Genomic DNA, 22,545 nt, shown 5'->3' with positions numbered 1-22,545 from the left:
TATCACCAAAATCATAGAATCAGAATTTTAAAGCTTGACTGTTGGCACCATTACTTTGAAAGGTATAGTTATGTGAGTGGAGTAGTTCTGGTATATTTAATTTTTTTAAAAAATCAGAATGATTACTTTTTGTCACAACTACTCCTTACTATGGTTTCTTAGAATTTACTAGCTAGAAGGGACATCTACCAAAAAGCATGAGCCTGAAAAAAAAGTAAGCAGTGATTTTCTATTGGTCCCCAGAGGTACTCATGCCATTCTGAAAATATAGATAGCTCCTTCCATCGGTAAAGTCATGGCAAAAACTCATATAGGAAGAAAAATACAAAGAATGTAGCTTTGGGAGAGAAACTAAGGAAAGTTAGAAAACTAAGGAAAGTTACAAGAAATTTAGAATTCTTGATAATCAAAATACATTGCATATACTAATTGAATATTTGTCAGAACCATTATGTGGTGGCAACAATTTGGAGAGCAGAACTTTAATCATATTTGGATGTCTACAACAAAAACACAGAGCTGATTCTATTCAATAACACATACACACATACACACACAAATGCACTGCCTACTATGTGCCAGACATTGTGCCAAGTACTTTACAAATATTAACTCATTTGATCTTCAGAAGAACCCTGGCAGGTAGATGCTATTATTACTCCCATTTTAAAACTGAAGAAACTGAGGCAGATAGAAATTAAGTGACTTCCCTGGGGTCACACATCTAAGAAGTATCCTGGGGCAGGTTCTGAACTCAGACCTAGATGATTCTGGACTCAGCGCTCTCTTCACCATACCATTTAACTGCCCAGACAGCAAGTGAATAGTATTTAGCTAAAACCATCATACTGACTAAATTAGTAGTGCAGATTTTTCTCAATCCTCAAGCACTTAGTGTTTAGACATAAGTATTGCTTACCTCCTCCAACCTATGACTGGATGTGTCAATTTTTCTGGTAAGCCTACTGTTGCAACTGCAGCAAATGGCCAAGCTATTATCAAAATCAATGCAACGCATAAGGCACGGATTGGAAGCAAAATACATCCCAAAAGGAGAATCTGAAAGTTAAAATTGATAATAATGGATATAAGGAAATTATTTTTGACAGCAAAGCTAATTAAATTGCACTATAATACAGAAATATGCAATGGGTACTGCCTCAAAGAGAACTGCTATAATCTGAAATTATTTCTGTATAATTTCTTTATTGGACTAAGCCCATAATTTCATTTGTATAATTAACTTTCAAAGAGAAAACTCACTCTACTTGTGAAGATCAGGATCTGGTCTGCAGGTTTCAGTCACTGGGTTATTTGGAGCACCAAGAGCTTAACTGACTAGCTCAGGATCACAGTATATCAAAGGTAGGTCTTGAACCCATGTCTTTCTTAGCCCCCAAACATTTTTGACTATTTTTTAAAAAATATTTTATTAATGTCTTTTATTTTTGCATGATTTACATTTCTTCCCATATTCCCTTTCTTCCCTCCTAGAGATCAACCTCTTAAGTTAAATAATATTGGGGGGGAGGAGAAGAAAAAGGTAAAGGGGAGAAAATCAGCAAAATTGGTAAATACATTTTTTAAAAATGGCATCAAAAGCAAAGTTACATATTCATATACTCCTGGCTCTAAGGAGTATGGGAAGATATTTTATCATATGTCTTCTCTGGGAGCTAACCTTTATCTTGGTAATTTTATACCATTCATTTATTTTTTTGGTTAGAGGTCTTTAATGTTCCCATTTTCATTGTTGTGGTCATTGTACACATTGTTGTTGGGTTTTTGGGGGGAATTGACTCTGCTTACCTCACTTTGAATCAGTTCAGGTCTTTTAAAAAATGTTTCTTCCATGCTTTTCTGCATTCATTATAGTTGTTTAATAATATTAATATTCATATTCTATTGCATTCCACACTTTGTTTATCTATTCTCCAAATAATGGGAATCTAATTTCTTCTTTAATGTCATAAAATGTGCTGGTGTAAATATTTTACTGAATATTGAGTTTTTCTCTTTGTCACTGAACTCTGAGGAATATACCTAACATTTCAATCTCTAGTTCAAAGGGCATGGATATTTTAGGCATTTGTAAAATTACTTTCACAACTGTTGTACTAAATCACAGCTCTGTCAAGTATATCAATATAGCGGTCTAGCCACAGCTCCTACAACAAGAGACTATTCTCATTTGGGGGACCTTTTGCCATTTTTCTAGATGCAGGTTGAAACCTCAGTATTGTTTTTATTTGTGTTCTTCTCATTAAAAATTTGGAACATTCTTTCATATGGTTAATTTTTAATTATTTTAAGATTTATTATATTATTATTAATATGTTATCAGATTCAATTCTTAAAAGTCAGTTCGTATCATTTGGTCACTTACCTATTGAGGAATGGCTTTCTGTGTTTTATGTTTTTTAGTTTTCTATATATATATTGTATATCAAACCCTTATCTGAGGAATTTGACATTTTTAAAAATTCAACTATTTTCCTTCTTATCCTTTATTGTTCAGTCATTTCAGTTATTTCCCATTTGGCAACCCCGGTGGTTTTCCTTGACAAAGATATTGGAGTAGTTTACCATTTCCTTCAATAGTTCATTTTACAGAAAGGGATACTGGGGCAAATAGGGTTAAGTGATTGCCCAAGGTCACATAGGTAGTAAGTGTCTGAGGCAAGATTTGCACTAAAGTCTTCCTGACTCCAGAGGTATTCTATCCACTAAGCCATCTAGTTACCCTTTTTTATCCTAGACACATTAATTTTGTTTCTACAAAGTCTTTTTGGTTTCATGTCATGAAAATTATCTATTTTATCTTCTATAATTGCTTCTATCCATTATTTAGTTAAATAGTCATGCTGTATACAAAACTATGAAAGGTATGTGACATTTCTCTTCTAATTTTCTTATGGTACAGTCTTTAATTTTCAGGTCTCTTCCATTTTGGATTTTTTATAGAATATGGTATAAGATATTGACTGAGGTCAGCTTTTTGTAAATTATTCTGCCATTCTTCTACATAAGATACTATAACAAGCACAGATGTAGAACTTTAATATCCTTACAAAGTTCTTACTTATAAGCTTTCAGGCTTTATACAGTTTTTGTGTTCTCTTTACTAAAGGATACTCAACCTATATTTATACTTAACTGTGTATACTATCTCAATTACCCTATTACATACTACGTAACTACTTCCACCTATCCCCATGTCTCTTTGAGCCTAAATGTCAAATTAGCAAAAGTCTCAGGCATGTTAGTTATCTACTTCATTATTAAATTCTTATCTTTTTGCACCACTTGATAAGTGGCTCAGAATTAACCTAAAAAATTGCTATAGCACTATTTTCAGTGAATAAAATCAAATACAAGTCTATCAAAGATTTAACCAAAGGGATCCGATTAAGAAAGCAGCAAAACAATTTCTATTAAAAGCAGTTAAATATTATGAATCACATAGACAGAATGATATTCCAGGTCACTCATGAAGCTCAATTCCACATTTTATAAAAATCAGTCATAAAGGGGGACAGCTGGGTAGCTCAGTGGATTGAGATCCAGGCCTAGAGACGGGAGGTCCTAGGTTCAAATCTGGCCTCAGACACTTCCCAGCTGTGTGACCCTGGGCAAGTCACTTGACCCCCATTCCCTAGCCCTTACCACTCTTCTGCCTTGGAGTCGATTGACTCCAAGACGGAAGGTAAGGGTTTAAAAAAAAAAATCAGTCATAAAGGGTTCTTCATAGAAGACCAGGAAATGATAGACACTGAATGATGATTTGAGTGTATTTTTTACATATTTATATATATATATACACATATATATATAAAATTCATATTTTATATGGATTATATGGAAGTATAAAAGCAATAATGACAAATAATAGCAAATAGGAACGAATCAATCTAGAGATCAATAAAACTGAAAAAATCTCAAACAAGAGCATATATCCCTTACATTTTCCTTTAGGGATGCAGGGGCAATCAAAAAACCAAGCTGAACCACATTTCTTCCTAATATTTCCATTACCCTCCAATTTCATTTTTATCATTTATAGAAAAAAATTAAAACTGGGACACTTTTGGTGATATGATGAAAGCATTTATTTAGGCAAGAAAAAGAGGTAGAGCTTATTTCTATATTGGACATAGGTGACAAAAGTTCTTAAACCTATACTAATAATGCCTCACATTTACATCGCACATTAGGATTAACAAAGCATTTTCCCTATAACATTCCTGTAAAATAGGTATTATAGATATTATCGTTTTCATTTTACCTGTGAGAAAACTGATGCTGGGAGAGGGGAAGGTTAAGTGCATTGGTCAGTTCACAGAGCAATGGAACCTATGAAATAAATGTGTTAATGATAAAACTTTATTTATCTAAATTTGCCTATTCACTAAAGTATTTAAGTAGATCTGTGATGTCAGCAATGTGAGTTCTCCATCTAAAGGTACATCACAACTCATCAATGACATGACAGTTTGTCAGACATTTGTCTACTACTCCTGTCAATTGTACATTCAATGTATTAGAGACTATCTTACATTTTGGGCAAGGTAGTTTCTGGGCCTTTGATTCCCCATTTGTAAAATGAGGGAAATAAATTACATAGTTTCTAAGTTCCCTTCCAATACTGAATCTAAATAATCTGGTTCTAAATAATGCTATCTTCCATCAGTCCAAATTGTTTTAGTGTACAAGACAATTTGTATAATGAGGCTGTTTTAGTCTCTTGGCTATTTGGTATTTCAATCATTCTAATTCTGATCAATCAGAAAGTATTTTTAAAGCAACCCCTCTATACTGGGCCTCATGCTAAATACCAAAGATATAAAGAAAGGAACTCTGCTGTCCAGGAGCTCACAGTTTAATTAGGGAGACAATATGAAAACAGCTATGAATACAAACAAACAAACCACATAACATACAGGATATACTGGAGATACTCAATAGAGGTAAAGCATTATTCAGAGAAACTTCTTGTAGAAAGTGGGATTTTAGCTGGTTCTGGAAGGAAGCCTGGAAAGCTAGGGGTAAAGATGAGGAAGGATACTCTTCTAGGCACAGGGAACAAGACTGAAGATGGGGGATGTCTTTTTGGAGGAACAGCAAGAAGATGAGGGTGATTACATCACTGAGTACTTGGAGAAATAAAGTGTAAAATGGAAAAGTAGGAGGAAGCTAGGTGATAAAGAGTTCTGAATGCCAAAAAGAGGTTTTTACATTTTGTTTTGGGAAAGGATAAGGAGACACTAGTTTACTGAAATGTGTGTGTATGTGTGTGTGGGGGGGTGATATGGTCTGATCTGAGCTTTAGGAAGATTAATTTGATAGGTGAATAGAAGATCGACTGGAGTGTTTCTTTTGGCTACCACAAGCCACTTAATGCCCTTTAGATAATCTTCATTCAGATCAGCATAAACAAATTTGAATTGGCTCTGGAATCAGAAGATCTGAGCTCAAATCCACAACTCTGGTAATTACTATCTGTGTGATGTTAAACAAATCACTTACACTCCTTGAGTCTCAATTTACTCATTGGTCAAATGAGAGACAAGAGGGTTGGATGACATGGACTGTAATCTAGATCCTTCTAGCTTGAGAATGGCCCATAAATCTTCCAGGTTTGATGGGTGAAAATTTGTTTTTCTCTTGCTGAGGCCCAAGCCACCAGGTCACTTCTGCTACTTCACTCTACTTTTCTATCCCTGCACCTTTAATGGTTCTCTCTCTCCTCCTTCCCCTCCTCTCTTTTCCTCCTATCACTCACCTGCCCTCCCTCTCTGTATCACTCTCTGCCTTTTCTTTGAAGACTCTAGTGTTGTCCATAACTTACAGCTTCATGTAATTACTGGAAGAAAATAAGTATTGCAAAGAAAGACCTTTATTTCAGAGATCAGTTAAAATAAAAAACAAAAACTTTGCAATTTCCCCAAAGCAAGGAAACCAGTTTCCCTGTTCCATTCTATATCTAACTCAATGTTAATTTTCAATGTATGCTCAAAATATTTACTGATGAATGAGCTCTATAGGCTACTTATATAACTATGTATCATAGCCTAAAAAAATAGAATATTCCATCTATTATTTTCTTCTCCATAGGGTTAGGCTAAGCTGTTTTGAATGATTACAAATCTCAGTTAAGAAGGTTCTATGGTGTCCTAGGGCTTCATGCAACCAGCATAGTATCATCCATAAACTATTATCTGGAAGGTCTACTCATATATAAGGAATCCCACTTTCACTTCGACTCAGTGTAGCATCTCTACCATGATGGTGATTAACACCAACAGAGAATATAGTGTATTGATTAAGCATTTACTGGCAGCTTCCCATTAGACTATGAGTTCCTTGAGAGTAATACCTTGTCTGTAACCCTATCACTTAGCACAGTGCCTTGCACATAGTAGGCACTTAATAAATGTTTATTAACTGACAATGCTAAGGGCTGAGAATATAAATACAAACAAGCAAGACTGTTCTTGTTCATAGGGAGCTTACTTGCTGACAAAAAAAGACAACACAGAAAAGGGAGAATGATAACACATAAATGTCTCTCTCTTATGCTAGACATAATATTAGTGATCCAGAGGATCATTAAACAAGGTTATCTCTGTTTTTAATTTTTTTCAAATAAACTTATACTAATGTTGGCAAATACATATATACAACATACTGTTTCAGGAGAACTTTTAAGGCATTTCAACAAATTAAATGCTTTTTTAGAGTCAACAAAACATCTCTAGTGTAAATTTTTATTTTTCAATCAATTGTACAATAGCAAAAATGTGGTTTGCTGAGGAATATGACTTTTTCTTCCTTTCCAATACTCATTACAAAGATGTTCTCAATATATGTGTAAATTATTTTTATAAAATTATAAATATATATGAAAGTAGGAATGTAGATTGTTATTTATTATGTTTTTTATATTGCCTTTTTTTAAGTAGTTGTAAACTCAAGATTTAGTTCCATATCTTTGGGATCTTCTCCCACCTAATTCCTCAAAGCCCTATAAACTGTACCTTTGTGTCATATATAGGCACATATACACAAAGTAAATGACAAACATCAAAAATTTTAACAACAAATAAAAGTTATTTCATTAATATGCATGAAGTACTAATATTGCAACACTGAAACAATGGCCTCTGAATTTTTAAAAATTTCAAAAGTAAAGTTTTTTGTTCATTCACCAGCTATAAATTTAGAAAAAACTTTCAAAACCACACTTAAAAAATTACATTATCTTTTACTTCTTCCTTTCTTTATATACTCTTCTGCAATCCTCTCCAAAACATCTAAATTATATGAAATGACCACCTAGCTGAACACAGGCAGTTTTCCACTAAATCAATCATTCATTTGCAGAATCTAGATGTGATGCTCCATGTGCACTGAAATATAATAATTAAATTATTATGCATGACCTAGAACAAAGTATTGTTTAAAGGAAGCAAAAAAAATTCTGTCACTTGTAGATGTAGAACTAACACTGCAAACACAGATTACCATAGCCTATCTTTGCCTTGGATCAACACATTTACCAAAGAGGAAGTCTAGGGTGTGTAACTGAAAAGCTGCAGTTTATTAAAAAAAAAAAAGTGAAGAAAAAGAAACTTCATCAAACACATAACTATGCATCTATGGCATGGTAAAGATAAGAAATACTATTATTTTCTGAGTAGAGGATGTCTAGTCAGGCACCATTCACTTTTAAATCCAGCCCACTAAATGGTTCTGAATGTCTAGCCAATCCAGTCTTTCTAAATTCAGATCCTGGTTCACTTACTCCATCCACCTTCCTTTTCAGTCAGTCAATCAATACATATGTATTAAATGCCTTCTGGGTGCCAAGTACTATACTAAGCACTGGGGAAACAAATATAAATTCTCAGAGATTTATGTACACGTATATCGAAGACTCTCCCTTTGTCACTAACTCAGTACCCCAAATCCTACGGCAAAACTTCACCATGTCATACCATTAATACCTTTACCAGTTTGCCAGTGAAATAAATACCCCCTAAACAGGACTTGTCATAAAACTTCGACCATCTCCCAAGTGATAACTCACCATCTCTTTCCCAGTAAAAGTCCCATAGGCTCCTTCCCTGTCATAAACCCGCCTTAAAGTGTCAAAGATTGATCATCCTCCACCCACCCTCTCCACATGGACTTGTTCACAGGTTTGCATCCCTATCGCATCATAGACTTCCCTGGTCCTAAGCACCTGCCTTCCCATAAGACTCAACCCCTCCTCTGCCCTCCCTTTCTCCCTTTCCTCCCCCCATCCCATCCTTCCTCCCTCCTCCTTTTCCCTCTTCAGCTCCTCCCTCTCACCAGGACTCGGCTGCTGGCGCTAATCCGCGTATCCTGAACAAATGGATTGGGCACAGGCGGCGGGAAGAAGGATGCTTGACGGGGAACCATGGGCGGCCGCAAGCCAGGTGCCCCAGAGTCCCTGACCCCCGCCCCAGGCAAGGTCGCCGCCACTGCGGCGGCCTCCGCGCATCCGCTCATGCTGGGCCAGAGCGGCCTCTTCCACTCTCCAAGGGGTAACAAGCAGGAGCCCCAAAGACAGTTCCGGGCCCCCACTGCGCAGGCTGACCGGTCCACTCCCTACCTATGCTGGTTCCGCCCCTCCCCTCCCTGCCTTTCTCCCACGAATGAGGGCGGGATCCCTCCTGCAGAGATTGGCCCGCTTCCCCCGGATTGGCCCCGCCTTTTTCAGTGCCTCCGTCCCCTGGGCGAATGCTTCCACCTTTTGCTCCAGAGGAAGGTTGATTATGGAGGATAAGGAGAATTACACATTTCCTTAGAAAACAGCCTTCCTCGCAGAGAATGTTCCTTGGAAAACGTCTGCCGTAAGACAGGTAATGCATCTCCCATTATCCTTATTTTGTAAAAAATGAAACGGGCTCAGAGACTGTGATTTGTCTATGGTCACACAGCCCGTGTGTCAGATTCGGGATTCAAACACATTTTGTTCTTGACTCCAAGTCCAGTAGTTATGGGATCAGAAGTTTTAGAGTTGGAAAGCCCCATTACTGCCACCTCCTTTGGTCAAAACGGGGGAAGTGTCTTCCTCAGAGTCGCACATCTAGTAACAACCAAATTTTGAACTTCCAGATCAGATCACCAAATTTCACATTCAGAGCTCTTCCACCATGATACTTAAAAGGATCCAGTCATTTAATTTCCATCACCACAGACTGGACTTTTCAAGCTTAAGTAGATACTCCAGATGAATTGTGGACAAAATTCTTCACTTGATGGTCCACTCTCCTGGGGAAACATGCCTCTCCCAACTTAGTGAAACAAGCCTTGGACAGCAGATAAACAAGCCACAGGTTGCCCCCTGCTTAAAGACTTTTCCATGTGATAGAATTTGTCAAGGTCTGAGCATCTCTGAGACTTCTTTAAAAAAAAAGAGGACTTTAGTGGAGAGTTGATTGCCATTACCATCTAATACTATTTAGGATGTGTTAAGGTTTACAGGGCAATTTCCTCACATAGACCCAAATATTTTTATTCCAACTTTATGAATAAGGAGAAACTGGGATCCAGAGTGGTCTAGGTTCTTCACTTGATGAGAAATTGTCAAAGTTGGGACTTTTTTGTCAAGGCCTTCCAAATGCAAGGCAGGGGTTTTCTGTTTACCACATGACATCCCTATTACCTCAATCATCCTCCTTCCAACCATAAAGGAGAGGCTTTGCAAGAACCCCTGATTGTACAAACCTTACTCTTTCATTCATCCCTGAGCAACTGGTGGTTTGAACAGAGGACTGTGGAATAGAGTAAAAAAGGAGTTGAGAGTCATGCAACAGGAAACTGTATACTGGAAGTGGCTGAGGAGGAAGGATACCACAAAGACCAGAATATGCAGTTCCTCTTTTGGTTCTCTTGGCCCAGCTAATAATAGTTGCTTTGCTTCTAGTTCCCCACTTTATTTCTTCCCCAAGTACCCTTTTCCCATACAACCTGAAGTTTCCCAGGGCCTCTGTGTCAAGATACCTTCAAAAGAAATGAGGTGATGGCTTGAAGACTGCAGCAATAATTCTCCTTCCCAGTGCCTATAGTTCTGAAGGAGGGGAGTTCCTGAATGATTGAGTGATTAAGCACATTTCATCACCTTTGGTATTCTTTTAACTTTATGTCCAATATCTTTTTCAGTGAGGAACAAGATTATCTGATTAGGAATGCCTTTCTACTAGAAGTCAAGAAGCAACTGGTTGATGAAGCACATGTGTGACCCACCAAGTCTGACCCTCCTCAACTCATGTCTAGACTATAGCAAAAGCCTTCTGGTTGGCCTCCCTGCCTCGAGTTTTTCCTCATTCCAGTCCATCCTCCACTCACCTATCAGTGATCTTCATAAATTGCAGGTCTGATCATGTTACACACCCCACCCCCAAACTTAGTAACTGGCCCACAAATGTTTATCACTTCATTGATTATGAATAAATGTTTATTGATTCATAGACTTGAGGCTGAGTTCTGCAGAACTCAATGTAGAGGGTCTTGGGCACATTCTCTATAACTACATCTCTCCACAGGTTAACTGCACAGTTAATATTTTTCCAAAGAGCATTGTCAGGAATAGTATCCTGAGACAGAAATGAAAGAAGCTGATTTGTGTAGTGGATGAAGAACTGCATTTGGAGTCAGGGGACAGGAATTTTATTATTGCTACATTTTTGTCCTGAGCAAGTCACTTCTTGGTATCTCTGAGCCTAAGCTTTCTATCTCTCCCTACACTAAAGAGGTTGAACTCAATGTCCTCTAAAGTTATTTCCATCTCTAAATCCCCTGATCCTAATCTGTCTACTGGGCAGGGGATTTTTCCCCTACCTGCTTTGTATATTCATTCTTGTCCCTAATTCCACCCAGTTCTGGCTACATTCAGCTGGCCTCTATAGCTTCCTCTTTCCCAACATCTGGAACTTGTTGGGGGGAAGGTGGCATAGGATTGGGGGTGAGACAGTGAAGAAAAAGGAAGCATTAACATAAGGCGTCTTGAGAACACTGCACTAAACTGTCAGCTAACTGATAAACACCAAGGCAGGCAAGCCAGCCTTTCTGAAGTAGCAGAGCATTCTGAGGAAGAGATAAGAGGCAATGTCACAGGCAAATCAAACCACCAACAACTTGACCACCATCACCCCTCAGTCCCTAACAGAGACAGCCAGGACCTTGAACCCCAAAACTTTTGATAGAGTGATATTTCCAGCCTGATACCCTCAGCTGTCATCCTGGGACCCCTATGGAAATGAAGCTTGGGAATTGCTCCTACAGATGCTGTAGACACATTTTCAAAGATCCAAAAAAGAAATTTATGTCACCAAAATCCTTGGTACTTCTCAAATGATTCATCATCAAAAATTGATATGATTTTATCAGTTGAGATGACACAAAAGAAGAAGCATTACCATTGACTTTGTTGTTTCACTCTAAGGACCATGGAGCTTTTGGTCTGACTTACAACTGAAACCATCTGTATATATGGTTGCACATTAGAATGTGAGCTCCTCAGAGCAGATTGCCTTGTTTTTCTGTTTGTATCACAGGCACTTAACATAGTGCTTTGTATATAGTATTTAATAAATGCTATATTCATTATTTATAACTCTCATTCCACCCTAGCCCTTTCCCTGTACTAGATGGTTTACTCCAAATAGAAATTATAAGAATAGCAGAATTAGAAGACACCTTGGAGATGATCTGGTCTCATCCCTACATTTTAGAGGGGGAAACAGGGCTAGTGATATGAAGTGAATTGACTGAAATTACAGAGCCAATTAGTTGCAGAGCAGGACTACACTCCAGGTCTCCTTGTTTCTAGTCTGATGTTCCTTTCCCTGTCTCATAAAGGTTTTACATGGGCTTTATAAGGTTTTATGGTTTGAAAATTATATGTGAAGGATTTTAAATCTTGCCTGCAGGGTCATTTTTCCCCATCAGTGAGGGGAGAGTTTGAAATCTTGGTCTTGTGTTCCTTCTCTTTCCTGCCTTTGCAGATACCTATCTCTCCCATGAGCTGTTGGAATGCTCCTCAAACAATCAGGGCACAATGGATTTCTTTATTTGTACTTGTTGACATTTCCCACAGAGATGGAAAGAGTAGGGAGGGGAAGAACTGTGGCTTTTTTTTTCTCCCTTCACCAGATACAAAGGGGTTACAGCAGCAGGGAGAACACTATTAAACATGAACTGGTTAAACATTATTATGTGGCCCCGACATATCATGCAGTGACTTCAGAAAACCTGAGTCCCTCTGTCCAGAAATGAATTTTAAACAACAAACAAACAAACAAAAAAGACCAAAGTGCATTGAAGCAAATGGCTAGTGAATCTAATAGTAGGGCAGCTGGTCATGTTAAAGCAGATCAACACAGCTGCCATTAGACCATGACTCCCTCCCAGGGCACCATGGCATGGTGTCAGGGCCACCAGTGCCCAATCCAGATAGTGTCTGCTGGACTTTGAGGATAAAGATATCATGAGGGAGCAGAGAAAGGAGAAAGGTCTTAAGGGGGACAGCACCAGGGAAGCCCTGGGCAGGGCTACCCAGAAGATATCCAAGTATCTTCTTGGAGGCAGGGGGTTTAAACCCCAAAGAGACCCTCCGTGGCTCACTCATCCCCTATTGGGGGCCTGGAGGTAGGGTGGGAGGAAAGGAAAAGGGAGGAGATGGGGGTATATATAATAAACATCTATATCCCTGGGTTAGGGAATTGGGGTAGGAGGGGAGGCTACTATACAAAATCTTAAATTACCACAATGTGAGAGAACTGACCAATAGGTCCTTAATGCTTGGGGCAACCAGTACCAGCCTGGGCTAGTAACGAGTATTCAGATTTAGCTAGTGAAAGAGAAGGGAGGGAGGGATAAGAGACGTAAATATTGGATTATAGAGCATTTGTAAAATTCAGCACTTCAGCCAGTCCGATTTGATGTTTCCAACTTTCACAATTTTCAGACTCTTGTTCTCCAGTTTAAGGTAATACCAGTCCTTGAAGAAATAGCTGTGTCCTGGTAGAAAAAGGAAACAGGGATAGGTATTGATCTTCCCTTTCTCTGAAATTCCATTTGGCATAAAATTTGACCCTTGAGGAAAGCAGTGTGGCACAGTCTAGAAATGAATCCCAATCCCACCTCTTTTGCATATTACCTATATGAATTTGGTCAAGTCACTTAACTACCCTAGATCTACATTCTTCATCCATAAAAAGAGAACGATGGACTAGATGATCTCTAAAGTCCCTTCCAGCTTCAGAGCTAAAGTCTTCATGGTTTCTACAATCTAGCAAGAAACTTGATGCAGCATTTTGCTGGTCTATAATTATTTCTTCTGTATTGGTCTGGTCTCTGTAGTCACATTAAAAACTCCTACAGAACAAAGGCTAGGCGCTTTATTTCTATGTCTCCCACAATGCTTTGTACAGTACTAGACAAAGCAGTCTCTTGGTAGATCCTTGTTGAAATTAACTGAACTTTTCTGGTAATCCCCACATGGCTTTACCTTGCCAGCCACACCTTGGAGGATCCCTCAAAGCCACCTCAGGAATAGGGATTAGTGCCCAGCGTTCAATATTGGCTAATCATCACCAGGGGGTCAGGGACAACTCAAACAGTTCAGGGGCGACTTGTTCTCAGCAGAGAATTATGAATAAATCAGTAACATCTCAATTAAACCTTGAAATGAGTCATTCTTTGAATGTAATGTTGTCCTTTGGTGCAGCTTTGCCAATATAAATTCAAACAGAGCAGGGCTATAAATTGTGATGGGTCTGAGGAACTGGGAGGGGAAGACCTGGGAGGAAAGGTATGCATGGGCCACCCCAATTCTAGGGCCACCCTTTCTTTAAGTCTGGCAGCTGTGAGGGTGCCAGTGAAGTCTTTCTTGGTTTTCCTGACAGAAGCCAGGCTGAGTTGAGCAGAGGTCAGCTGCTCTGGAATCTCTCCCGGCGTGGGGCTGAAGGGGCTGGTTTGTTTTCTCTAGGCAGGCTCATGCCTCCCCCACACAATGAGTGAGTGTGTGCTTGGGGAACCACAGGGAGCTTGGGATTGATACAGGAGTTGGGGGAGGAGGAGATTAGTCCTAGAAAGGCAGAAAAAGCCTGGACAACTCACCACTTCCCTGCAATTCTACCACAGCATCCAGATTGTCAGGGATGCCATTCCAGGAGTCAGCAATGAGCTTGGGGAAGCCCGGGTCCATTTTCTTCTTAACTTCATTGTACCTAAGGAGAAAAATAATTGAGCAGATATGAGGAAGTAGAAAACACAGTTAACTCAGAGCCAATAAGGCCTCTACAGTGTCTACCTGCATGGGACCCCACTAGAGGGTAGGGAACACCTCCATAGACCTTTCAATATAGATCAGGTTCCTTAGATGCTATATAGCACAGTGCAGTGGAAAGGATATGAGACTTGAAGAAAAAAGACCTATGTTCTAGCATCAGCCCTGCCATTAAGTATATGTATGGCCTTGGGCTAGTCTTATTATCAAAGAATAACACAATTTCAACATAGGAAAGTACCTTTTCTTTAAAAAAATATTTTTATCATTTTTCATATATAATATATTATATCAAATAATAATATAATATATTGAATTTATTATAATATGATAAATTAAAATAAATATGCTTATTAAGAGAAAAAAGTCTCACTTTAGTTATATTCAAAAATCTATTTCATGTAAAAAGGTACCTTTTCAAAGACTATCTAGCACAGTCTTAACCTGTCTGAGAAGCTTCACCAATCATCTAGCCTTCACCTGAAGACTTCAAGTAAGAGAAAGCCATAATCTCCAAAGGTCTCCCATTCTCTTACTGAGTAGCTCTAATGTTAAGAAGTTTTCCTTTCCTTGAGCCTAAATCTGTCTCTCTAAAACCTTCACTCAGTGCTCAAAGTTCTGCCCTCTGGGGCCAAGTAGAACAAGGCTAATCCTTTTTTTACCTGATAATCCTATAAATACTTAAAGATTGCTATCAGTTGCCACTCTAAGCATTATCTCTAGACAAAACATCCTCAGTTTCTTCAACCAAGTCATCTTTTGCATGACTTTGAAGCCTTTCACCATCTAGGTCCCTGATGGCAAAGGTATGGCACATGTGACCTGGTGCGCCAGAGGGGGCTGCTCTGTTCCCCCTCTCCACCACACCTGAGGACAATTTTCACATGCCTTGCCTCGCCCTTCTGCCCAGGAGCCCAATGTGAACATTATCTCCCTCCACTGTCTGGGGTAATGGGGGGGGGGAGGAGGCTCACAGACAACTCAAAGGTACAGTTTGGGCATGCAATCTCTAAAAAGGTTTGCCAACAACTATCTAGCCTGTTCTTTTCTGAAAACACCCCAACTTATCAGTGCCCTTAAAATATGGTCCCTCTATCTCCATCTTGTTTGTAGAAATAAGGAATATTGCATATATAACTAGAATTTTTCTATAGGATATTTAATTTTAGTAAATTGTTTTTCCCTTTTTTTATCCTTTCTTATAAGAATGTTAAGACTAGAAGTGTAAGGAAATTCAGAAGTGATCTAGATCAAGTCCATCATTTTGCAAAAGATGAAACTGAAGCCTGGAGAGGCCAAATGACCAGTTCCATGGTTACAGAGAAAGGAAGCATCGGGGTGGGATCTGAATCCAGGTGCTCTGTGTTCAAGGCCAAAGTTCTTTAGCTATAACAAAGATGCTACTACCACAGAGGGATGAGAGATACCTTAGGAAATGAAAGTGATGTAAGAATATATTATACATATGTATATACACAAAAATATATAATGTATATACATATATGACATATACATATGGTTTTTTGAATGTAGTGAGTAGAACTGACCATATTATTCCAGATATAGTGTGACCACAGTACTGTGCAATAGAATTATCAATTCCAGTGTTCTGGATATTATGTGTCTTTTAATGCTGCCTAGGATAGCATTTGTTTTAATGGTTTTTCCAAATCATCCACTGACTAAAAATGAATTTGTACTACAGTAAAAACTGTAGATCTTTCTCTGACAAATTAGGGCTATCCACTCCTCTCTATTCTGTACTTGAGAAACTGATTTTTATTTATCTTTAATTGTAACCTGTTCAAATATGAGAGCAGTTATAATGTTAGCTCTCGGTCCCAATTTTATGTCAGCTACAAATTTGGTAACAAGGGATTTATCCACTTAACTGATTTCTTTAAAGGACCAAGTGTTGGATTAGAAGCAAAATGACTTAGGCTTGAATTGGTGTCCAGCCATTTACCAAGTTGTATGAACTTAGGCAAGACCCTTTACCAGTTAGGACTTAGTTTCCTTAAAAAATGAATAGGTTGGACTAGATGCCCTCTAAGGTCCCCACTAGATATAATTCAATGACAATCCCACACTGAACAGTGAATCAAGGGCAATACTAGGGCCACTTAATTGGGGAGCTTCCTTCAAGTTGAAGTTATGCCAGTCATTCCTCCTTCCCCTGCCCCAGGGCTTTAGTTACCTCAACTGTCAAATAGCCATAATAGTTCCTGTCCTGCCCAAGATTATCAGGGCATTATTAAGTTCATAAACAATAATATATGGGAGAGTAATCTTATAAAATAATATTATTATAAAAACCTATTAGTGATGGGATAGGCTTTCCCATGTCTGAGTAATAGCTGCTTGCTTGAAGCTGGTTTGTGGGCATTTTAAATGTCAATCCAGGTCTTTTGCATCAACTTATAGGAATAAAACTGGATTGTCTACCATTTTCTCACCCTAGGCAGACAATGTTAAGGTCATTCTTTATTTCTCCCTCTCTACCCCACCACATTACTAAAACTAATATTCTTCCAAAGCCTCCTCTTCTCTGAAATGTGCTTCCTTCCTTTCTACCCCTCCTCCCATCCTGACCTAGGATCAGTCATAAAATTCAGATTCTGGGGATCATCCTCATCCACTCCTTTATCATTCCATACAAAGACTATTACAATGGCTCTGTATTACATAGCCGGGAGCAGTAATGGCGAACCTATGGCACAGGTGCCAAAGATGGCACATAGAACCCTCTCTGTGGGCATTCAGCCATCCTCCCCCCACCCCTAGAGTTCATTAGTAGAAAGGCAGAGGGACTCAGCAGAGCTGCTCCCCTCCCCTTCTCCATCTGTCTGATGACATTTTTTTTCATATCCCCTGCCCCTCTGCCCAGGAACTCAATGGAAGCACTTTCTCCCTCCCCTGTGTGGGGTACATGGTGGGCAGGATATATACCCAGCATGTGGGACAGGCACAGCACTCAGTGGGGGGGGGGGGCAGGGCCCAGCACTCTCTCTCTAAAAGGTTCACCATCACTGGCCTAGAGCATTTTCATCCACCCAGTCTCTTTTACCCCATTTCTTAACAATAATACCTTACACTTTATACACTGGAAAGTTCACTTACATTTTCCCCTACACCCCCTTATTTTATCTCCCCCCACAAAAAAGCCCTGGAAATAGATAAGGGCAAAGACAACTGATCCAAGGGATGAGGAGGTTGAACAAGGTGATCCCAAGGTAGTACATACAGGCCTAGGTCTGGAGACTGGAAGATCTGAGTTCTAATCTGATCTCAGACACTGTAGCTATGTGACCCTGGGCAAGTGATTTTCCTTCAGTTCTTTCATCTATAAAATGGGGATAATAATAGCACCTATATTCTAGGGTTGTTGTGAAGATTGAATAAGATAATAATTATAAAGTGCTCAGCACAGAGCCTGGCCCAAAGTAAGTATTATATAAATGTAAGCTACAAGACCCTTTCTATTATTCCACACTTTGAATCCAGTCAAGCCATTCTGCTCCCTACCCTTCATACCATGCTTTTTTATTTCCACCTACAAACCTTCACACAGGACACATTGTCTGTTTAGAGTTCCTTCAACTCTCTGATAATTTATATATTTCTTTTCCAAATCTCATTTTAAAGTCCTTCTCCTCTGGGAAGTCTTCCTTGAATATTCCATTTGGTTCACTTAAAAGGAGCATAGATTTAGCACTGGAAGGGACTTTAGAGATCACCTAGTTTGATTCCTTAATTCTACAGACAAAGAAAAGGTCCAAAGAAGTTGGCACAGCGGATTGAGCACTGGGACTTAGCCTCACACACTTACTAGCTGTGTGATTCTGTGCAAGTCACTTAACCTCTCTTTGCCTCAGTTTCCTAATCTATAGAATGGGGATAATTATAGTACCTACTATCTCCTAGGGTAGATGTCAAAATCAAAAGAAGTAATAATCATAAAGCAGAGTACTTGGCACATAGTGTTATATATAAATAAATAGCTTTTATTAAATGACTTAACCAAGTTCATGCATATATTACATAGCAGATTCAGAATTTGAACTAAGGTCCTCTGAACAAAGTGTTCTTTTGATTTTACTACAGGGACCATTATACAAATGCCAGGGCCTTCTTTATTCTCTATTACATTGGGGTTTTGTACTTTTATAATATTTTACAGTTGTTTACATATTCTAAAAGTATTTTTTTCTGTTGTGTCCTGTATGTTCTACCTGTTACATATGCAGAGTTTACATCTCTCTCATTAGACTGGCTTATACTCCCAAACTACGAGCTGTGTCTATTTGTCCTAATCATATAAAAATAGATTTAGAGCTGGAAGGGATAGTAAAGGCTACCTAGTTCAATCCCCTTCCTCCTCTCCCCCATTTTTAGTTGAGGAAACCCTAGAGCCATAGAGGTAAAAGTTTGTGCCTAAGGTCACGCAGGCAGCTTACCATAGAAATAGAATTAAAATCCAGATCCTCTCACTCTAAAGCTATTATAATTTTCATGGTACCACTCTGAATTGGCCAACAGGAAGTAGAGACATTAATGATTCAGTGTTCATTGAAATCTCTAACGGAAGGCCCTAGGACTCTGCTCAGTCCTGAGTTTTCCAAATGTTTTATCAGTGTCTTAGACAAAGTAATAATAGACATTGCTATCAAGTTTGCACCAACTCTCCCAGCACCCAGGCATGCTCAGGAAAAAAAGCAGGCTGCCTGCTTTCCTGGCAAGTGTTAGGGAGTTGGACTCGGTCACTTCCAGCTCTAAATCCATGATCCTGTTTAACCCTCAAGGGCTGCATCTACAGCATAAACTGAGATTACTGCTGACAAATATTTCCAGGCCATGTTTACATGGCAAACAAGCCAATTTCTCAAGCTCATTAAGACAGAAGCAGTGAGCTATGGATATCTCTCTCTCCTGCAAATCCGGGACATGGCTTCAAAAAACAGGAGGCTCTTTACAGTCTTTGTTGTTCCTTCGACCACTGCTCTGAAGCAACCTCTCCTGTACTTCCCCTGCCTGTGCAAGGCTGTGAGCCTGATGCAAGAGAAGATCTGAGAAGTAGTTGCTGGACACTTTTTAAGTAGAAACTTAACCAGGCAGAAGTTTAGAATGAGATAGATATAGTTTCAAAACTCCTCCTTCTGAAACTTCCTGGCTGTGTAAGTGCAGGACAGCAACAGCCTCTGATCTTTGCTTATCTTTAAAATGATACTTGTAGAGATAATACTTGTAGTGCCTAATTCACAGGGTTGTTGTGAGACCGGAGTAAGAAAAAGTATATACGGGAGAGACTAGACTTGAGATTTCACTGGTATAGACACTCCCAGTGGAGAGATTTCTTCTCCCAAAGAAGGTCCACACCTTTTTCCCAACTTGTTGTCTTCAGGAGTTGCCTGGACACTGAGAGATTAAATGACTTGCCAGAGTTACAAAGCCGGTATGTGTCAGAGGCAGAGTTTGAACTTGGGTCTTCCTGGCTTTAAAGCCAGCTCTCTCTCTTTTTATTTTGCCACACCATATAGAGTGTGTTTTGAAAACCTTAAAGCCTCAATCAAATTTCAGTTTTTATGACGTGTGTGGGCAGGGGATCTGCCTAGGTGTTTCTGTGTGTGTGTCAGCACACCTATCCTCCTATGTGGGTTTATGTGTCTTCAGGTCTGTGCCTATAGGATGGGTGCTTATTTGGGTGTGTCTGTGTGCAGCAGGCTGCCTTGCTTTTCTCTTCCTGGATGAATTATAAATCAAGTTCAGCTGCTGAATGACTTAATAGTCAATCTGGAATCTATCTTAATGCAGACTTAAGACAGAACCAGGGCAGGAATGGAAAACACTTAAGAGGACTGGGTGGAAGAAAGGAGTAGAAGGAACCCCATCTTGTGCCCTAGCCCCCTCCTGGGTCTTTTAAACAGCTCCCCAGAGAAATGTTTTGGGTGTAGGAATGATAGTGTATGTTAATAGCCAGCCAGTGAAGGTGGTGCTGGGTCCAAGAGCTTTGGTCGAGGAAAGAGGAAAGAAATAGTTTTCACTGGGGAAAACTATTAACCACCCTACCTATTTTTGCCCAGACACTGAAAAGTGGAGTGGAGTGAGTCAGAAAGACAGCAGAGGGGAGGAATAATAAAGTGGAGGAGTTCCCTGGAGACTGGAACAACCTCCAGGAAGTGATGCAGAGCGAGAGGAGCAGAACCAGGAGAACATTGTACACAGAGACTGAAACACTGTGGTACAATCAAATGTAATGGAATTCTCCATTAGTGGCGGTGTAATGTCCCTGAACAATCTGCAGGGACCTAAAAAACACTATCCACAAGCAGAGGATAAACTGTGGGAGTAAAAACACCGAGGAAAAGCAACTGCTTGACTACAGGGGTTGAGGGGATGTGACTGAGGAGAGACTCTAAATGAACACTCTAATGCAAATACCCACAACATGGAAATGGGTTCGAATCAAAGACACATGTGATACCCAGTGGAATCGCGCTTCGGCTATGGGAGAGGTGGGGGGAGGAGGAAAAGAAAATGATCTTTGTTTCCAATGAATGTTTGGAAATGACCAAATAAAATAATGTTTAAAAAAAAAGACAGCAGAGGAGCAGCTGGATGGCTCAGTGGATTGAGAGCCAGACCCAGAGATGGGAGGTCCTGGGTTCAAATTTGACCTCAGACACTTCCCAGCTATGTGACCCTGGGCAAGTCATTTAACCCCCATTGCCTAGCCCTTACCACTCTTCTGCCTTGGAACAAGATTGAAGGTAAGGGTTTAAAAAAAAAGAAAGAAAGAAAGACAGACAGACAGCAGACTATAAGTCAAGAGACTTGACTCTAAACACTCTGGCATTAATGCTCACTGGAGCTTTAGAGAAGTCATCTATCCTAAGTCAGATGTGAAAAAGCATCTACTGTGCTTAGATTCAGAAGACCCAACTTCAAACTCCAGATCTGTATCTTGTTATTCCTATGATGTAGCATAAATCGCCTTCTCTCTTGGGGCCTCAGCTTTGTCATTTGCAAAATGGGTTGTGGGTACGTGTGTATGTTTGGGTGGTCTACTGGATTGGGTAGTAGAGTCAGAGTTATGAAGTAATAAAAGTACTTACATAGTGCTTTAACTTATCTGAATCTCAAAATGTCAGAAAACAATGATTGAAAATTATTTCTGCTTGTAATTGAAAAAATAAAAATCAGCTTAAAATAGTAATTCATTTTATCTTCAGAACAACCCTAGGAGATACGTATTATTACTATCTACATTTTTCAGATAAAGAAATTATGTTAAAAAAAGGTCAAATGACTTGCTCAGGGTCCTATCATATCATATCATATGATAGGGTCATTTCAAGAGTCTGAGGGCTAGATTTGAACTCATATCTTTCTGACTCCCAGTCTATTGCTCTAAATACTACTCAGCCTGGAGACTTCAGACATTGGCTAGCTGATCATGGTTAAGTTACTTTATTCTCTGAGCCTCAGTTTCTGCATCTGTAAAATTATTGTATTCTTACCTATAGTACTTAATTCACTGGGTTGTTGTGAGGCTTAAATTAGAAAGAAAGTGACCCCAAATTCTTAGTGTAGGTTTAAGCTCTAATGACTTAAATGTATACACATACATATATATGTGTGTGTGTTTATGTGTATATATGTGCTTGTGTGTGTTTGTGTGTGTGTGTATGTGTGTGTGTGTGTGTGTGTATGTATGTATGTGTTGTTGTTTAGTCATTTTCAATCAGTCCAAATTCTTTGTAACCCCTTGGAGTTTTCTTGGCAAAGATATTAGAATAGTTTGTTATTTTCTTCTCTAGCACATTTTACAGATGAGGAAACTGAGACAAACAGATCACACAGTCACACAGCTAGTAAGATAGGCTTTAAGAGAGAAAGTACACACTCAGTAGTATGTGTATGCATATACATGTAAATATATATAAACTTGGTAATGTGTGTATATGTATATACTTGGTAATATGCATAAGGTACTTTAAAAGCTTTTTAGTTCCAAATAAATTTCAGTAATTATTATAATTTGTGTGGCTGGAATTGAGGACTAGATGATCTCTAATGTGCCATTTAGCTCATAATCCAATTTATCTCCTTATTTATAAAATGGAAATCGAATCCAGTCAATTGACCTCATAAGATCATCATTACATGGCAACTAAGCTCTTTGCTCAAACTCAAGACAGAAACAGCGAGATACAGATCTTTCTCTC

The 22,545-nt window shown here is 39.0% G+C and overlaps 2 protein-coding genes and 1 long non-coding RNA gene across 3 annotated transcripts in view; 1 reads left to right on the top strand and 2 right to left on the bottom strand.

Moving 5' to 3' along the window:
* LPCAT2 (lysophosphatidylcholine acyltransferase 2) overlaps positions 1–8,535 on the bottom strand; it is a 67,276-nt gene extending 58,741 nt beyond the window's left edge. Inside the window, exons 1-2 of the mRNA XM_001364136.4 lie at positions 8,356–8,535; positions 920–1,059 (exon numbers count right to left, since the gene is read on the bottom strand). Of these exons, the coding sequence (XP_001364173.1) occupies positions 920–1,059; positions 8,356–8,535 (320 nt within the window). The remainder of the gene's footprint in view (positions 1–919; positions 1,060–8,355) is intronic.
* Positions 8,347–11,637, top strand: LOC103099128 (uncharacterized). Its single transcript, XR_458282.3, has 2 exons — positions 8,347–8,888; positions 10,192–11,637. It is a non-coding gene; the product is annotated as an uncharacterized LOC103099128 (long non-coding RNA).
* A 441-nt stretch (positions 11,638–12,078) lies between these two features.
* MMP2 (matrix metallopeptidase 2) overlaps positions 12,079–22,545 on the bottom strand; it is a 31,702-nt gene continuing 21,235 nt past the window's right edge. Inside the window, exons 12-13 of the mRNA XM_001372993.5 lie at positions 14,152–14,261; positions 12,079–13,050 (exon numbers count right to left, since the gene is read on the bottom strand). Of these exons, the coding sequence (XP_001373030.3) occupies positions 12,947–13,050; positions 14,152–14,261 (214 nt within the window). The 3' untranslated portion in view covers positions 12,079–12,946. The remainder of the gene's footprint in view (positions 13,051–14,151; positions 14,262–22,545) is intronic.

Source organism: Monodelphis domestica, chromosome 1 (assembly GCF_027887165.1).
Source record: "Monodelphis domestica isolate mMonDom1 chromosome 1, mMonDom1.pri, whole genome shotgun sequence".
Taxonomy (NCBI): domain Eukaryota; kingdom Metazoa; phylum Chordata; class Mammalia; order Didelphimorphia; family Didelphidae; genus Monodelphis; species Monodelphis domestica.
Note: the sequence above shows the minus strand (reverse complement) of the source record. Positions and strands in the feature narration are given on the sequence as shown.